This window comes from Lipotes vexillifer, unplaced genomic scaffold (genome assembly GCF_000442215.2).
Source record: "Lipotes vexillifer unplaced genomic scaffold, Lipotes_vexillifer_v1.1 scaffold1586, whole genome shotgun sequence".
In the NCBI taxonomy this organism is placed as follows: Eukaryota; Metazoa; Chordata; class Mammalia; order Artiodactyla; family Lipotidae; genus Lipotes; species Lipotes vexillifer.
The window spans coordinates 799,942-802,960 of record NW_006792103.1 but is presented as its reverse complement, the minus strand read 5'-3'; the positions used below and the strand labels follow the sequence as shown (position 1 = coordinate 802,960).

At 32.3% G+C, this 3,019-nt stretch overlaps 1 protein-coding gene across 5 annotated transcripts in view; it reads right to left on the bottom strand.

Moving 5' to 3' along the window:
• Window positions 1–3,019, bottom strand: part of RIMS2 (regulating synaptic membrane exocytosis 2) — a 583,562-nt gene that overhangs the window by 133,980 nt on the left and 446,563 nt on the right. For 2 of the 5 annotated variants that reach the window (XM_007465315.1, XM_007465317.1), the window contains one exon: window positions 998–1,170. The exons of the other annotated variants lie outside the window; for them this stretch is intronic. In XM_007465315.1, coding sequence (XP_007465377.1) covers window positions 998–1,170 — 173 coding nt within the window. The remainder of the gene's footprint in view (window positions 1–997; window positions 1,171–3,019) is intronic. 5 annotated transcript variants of the gene reach the window in all.

Here is a 3,019-nt window from a genome sequence, read left to right as displayed (position 1 = left end):
TTTCCCTTTCTCATTCTCATTAATTCTTTCTTCCTTTACCTCTTCCTCCTCATGAACTATCTCTTCATGCTTATCCCCTTCTTTCCCTCCCTCTTCTATTCCCTTTGGCCTTTTGAAAGCGACATAAATGGAAGGCATGCAAATAAACACAAAACAGAAAGAAAAAGTCAAGAAAAAATGCATACAAAATTAAACAGAAAAGTAATGATAACTACTAAAACATAAATAAAAATGACATCTTTTAAGCATTGAAAACTTTTTCTCCAATGTACACCAGAGAAGCACTGTGTAAGCAACACTTAAATGATAATTGTTTTAAAATCATATTTTCCTGTTACAAAGTTGCATGGAAAAAATTGTGGTCTCTCCATTATTGTTTTTTTTTTGATCCAATAGGAGTAAAAAAAGACTAATTTAGCTCAGATGTCCATAAAGTCTATAGGTTGGGTGATAAATGAAAATTACACTAAAAAATATACATTACATTTATAAATTTTCTTGAGAAACTGAGAACTTTTCCCATGCATTTATAAAAAGTTTCAAGAGGATGGGAGAGCACCTTACTAAAAAAGTAGTGTTCTTGTGTTTTCTGAATTACTAAAATGTATTCAGCTAGGAAAAATCCCCTCTAAAATATGATTTTTCATATTCCTTAGAATATTAAAAAATTCAGGTCTTCACTTAACCATCACTTTAATTTCAGTAAAGATATAATAAAAGAATTACTTTTTAAATAACAAACATGAAAAATAGCTAATGATATTATTTCAAATAATCTAGTAAGAAAATAGCTATAAGTTCTGTAAAACTTTTCTGTGCAAGAAGTTTGAAATGGAGACCAAAATATAATTAAAAGTAATCTGCACAGAAGTTCTTATTGTCTTAGTGATATATATTAACCTTTTAGAAGTAAAAGATTTTACATTTATCCAAAGAAAAATAAAGACCTTCTAAAATATATTTAGAGGTAATTCCTGCTTAAAGTCCCCTTACTCACCTGATTTTCTTATTTCCTCTTGGCCGTTCTGATTGGACAGACATGTAGCTTGTGCTGCTGAAACGAGAAGCACTACTAGTCCTTGAAACCGCAGATATATCACTTACATCACTGTCCGAAGATTTAGTGGAAATATTATCTGCCCCTCTATGAGGATCCCATCCTGATCGATACTGTTAACACAGATTGACAAATACGCAGAAGTTGTCAGTATTACCACACAAAGCAATTATTCGCTTCTCCTATTTCAGCACTTTAATTGTCCACAGAGGATACTGCAAAACCCCACTCAGTTGCATATAAAACAAAAGTGAATGGCAATTATCCTAAAAGAAAAATTCAGTTTATATGAAAACCTTGTTTTTAGCAATGACAATTAGAGAATTTTTACCACACCCCAATGAAGACCATTAAAACAGTTTCACAACAGGAATGGCCTCAGGGAAGAACATTTAGGTAAAATCTAGGAAATAAACATTTGGCTTAATATTAGGAAGAAAATTTTTTTTTTATTTCTGAATTTGAAAAAAAAGTATGATGAAGTTGCCATTGTAACTTATAAAAACCAATTTTAGTAGCATCAATTTTCTCTTTAATCCATTATGCTTCACTGAAAACCTGGAGATAATATAAAATCTAATTATTAAAACACTAACTTTTTAAAGAAAAGCCAAGAGAAAAGAGCAAGTTTAATTTCTGAATGGTTGCTGGAATTTTGATGAATCCTAGAAGTACTAGAAAAAATCATTATTATTTACAATAGTTCAAACTTTCTGGAACTGAAATAATCAGATGGTCATCTGGCACAGCCAGGGTGCAGGATGTTCTGGGTGTTCAAATATTCTGATAAATTGAAAACCTTCATAAATGCTTTATGTTAATGACATGTGGAATGTAAAAAAGAATAGGTTTTGAAGTCTGAAAAATGTGGAGTAAGGAAAACTTGCTAGCTGGGTAAACTTGAGCAAATTATTGCACCTTTAAAACACTGTTTATAAAATAATAGGGAAAATAATATCTTCCTTGCAGAGCTGTTCTGAAAATTAGAAATAATACAAGTGTGGTGTCTGGTATAATATAAAGTAATGCAGCCAGTATTATTACTGTATGATTACTACCTGATGGCTATTACTAGGTTAAGAGACTATCTGCTAATAGATTTTTTTTTTTGTAAATATGCTCTTAAACATAATGGTGAAAAATCCTTACTTGGTCAATTTCACAATGGAGATCTTTTAAATCATAGATACTGGCAAATTTTATAAAGCATTAGAAAGATGATTATCTTATATAAACCATTACTGTGACTTGAATAATCATTACCCTAATGAATAGTTCTGTATGAACAACAATTCACTGAAAATATTAGCTAGATATAAACATTTTGGTAAGAGAAGTTGAATGGCAGTAGGGTGTAGCGTAAACATTAGATCAGATTCAAATAAGCCGTTTTTTTTCCCCCCCAGGGTCTCCCAGTATCTTGTTGCATATTTTTGAGTTAATAACTGGTCATTTTCTTTAAATGTAAAATATAAGAATTATTTTAAAGGCTACACAAAATTTTAATAATCAAATCCTTAATCTAGAAATATACATTTATATTAGGTGAGATATGGTCTTTCTTAATCCACTCTAACTTTCGACTTTGTTGGAATTCTAAATTATCACAAAAAAATACAGTTAAATTCTTCAAAAAGCTATTGCCTTTTTTTCAGGAAATATCTATGTAAATAGAACTGTTAGGTTTGATTTGAAAAGGAAGACTTTATTTACAGTGAATTTATTTGGAGAACATTTAGTCCATGGTATTTTTTTTCAAACTAAAGTCATTTTAAAATATCAGAAACAGGGCTTCCCTGGTGGCGCAGTGGTTGAGAGTCCGCCTGCCTTTGCACGGGTTCGTGCCCCGGTCCGAGAAGATCCCACATGCCGCGGAGCGGCTGGGCCCGTGAGCCATGGCCGCTGAGCCTGCGCGTCCGGAGCCTGTGCTCCGCAACGGGAGAGGCCACAACAGTGAGAGGC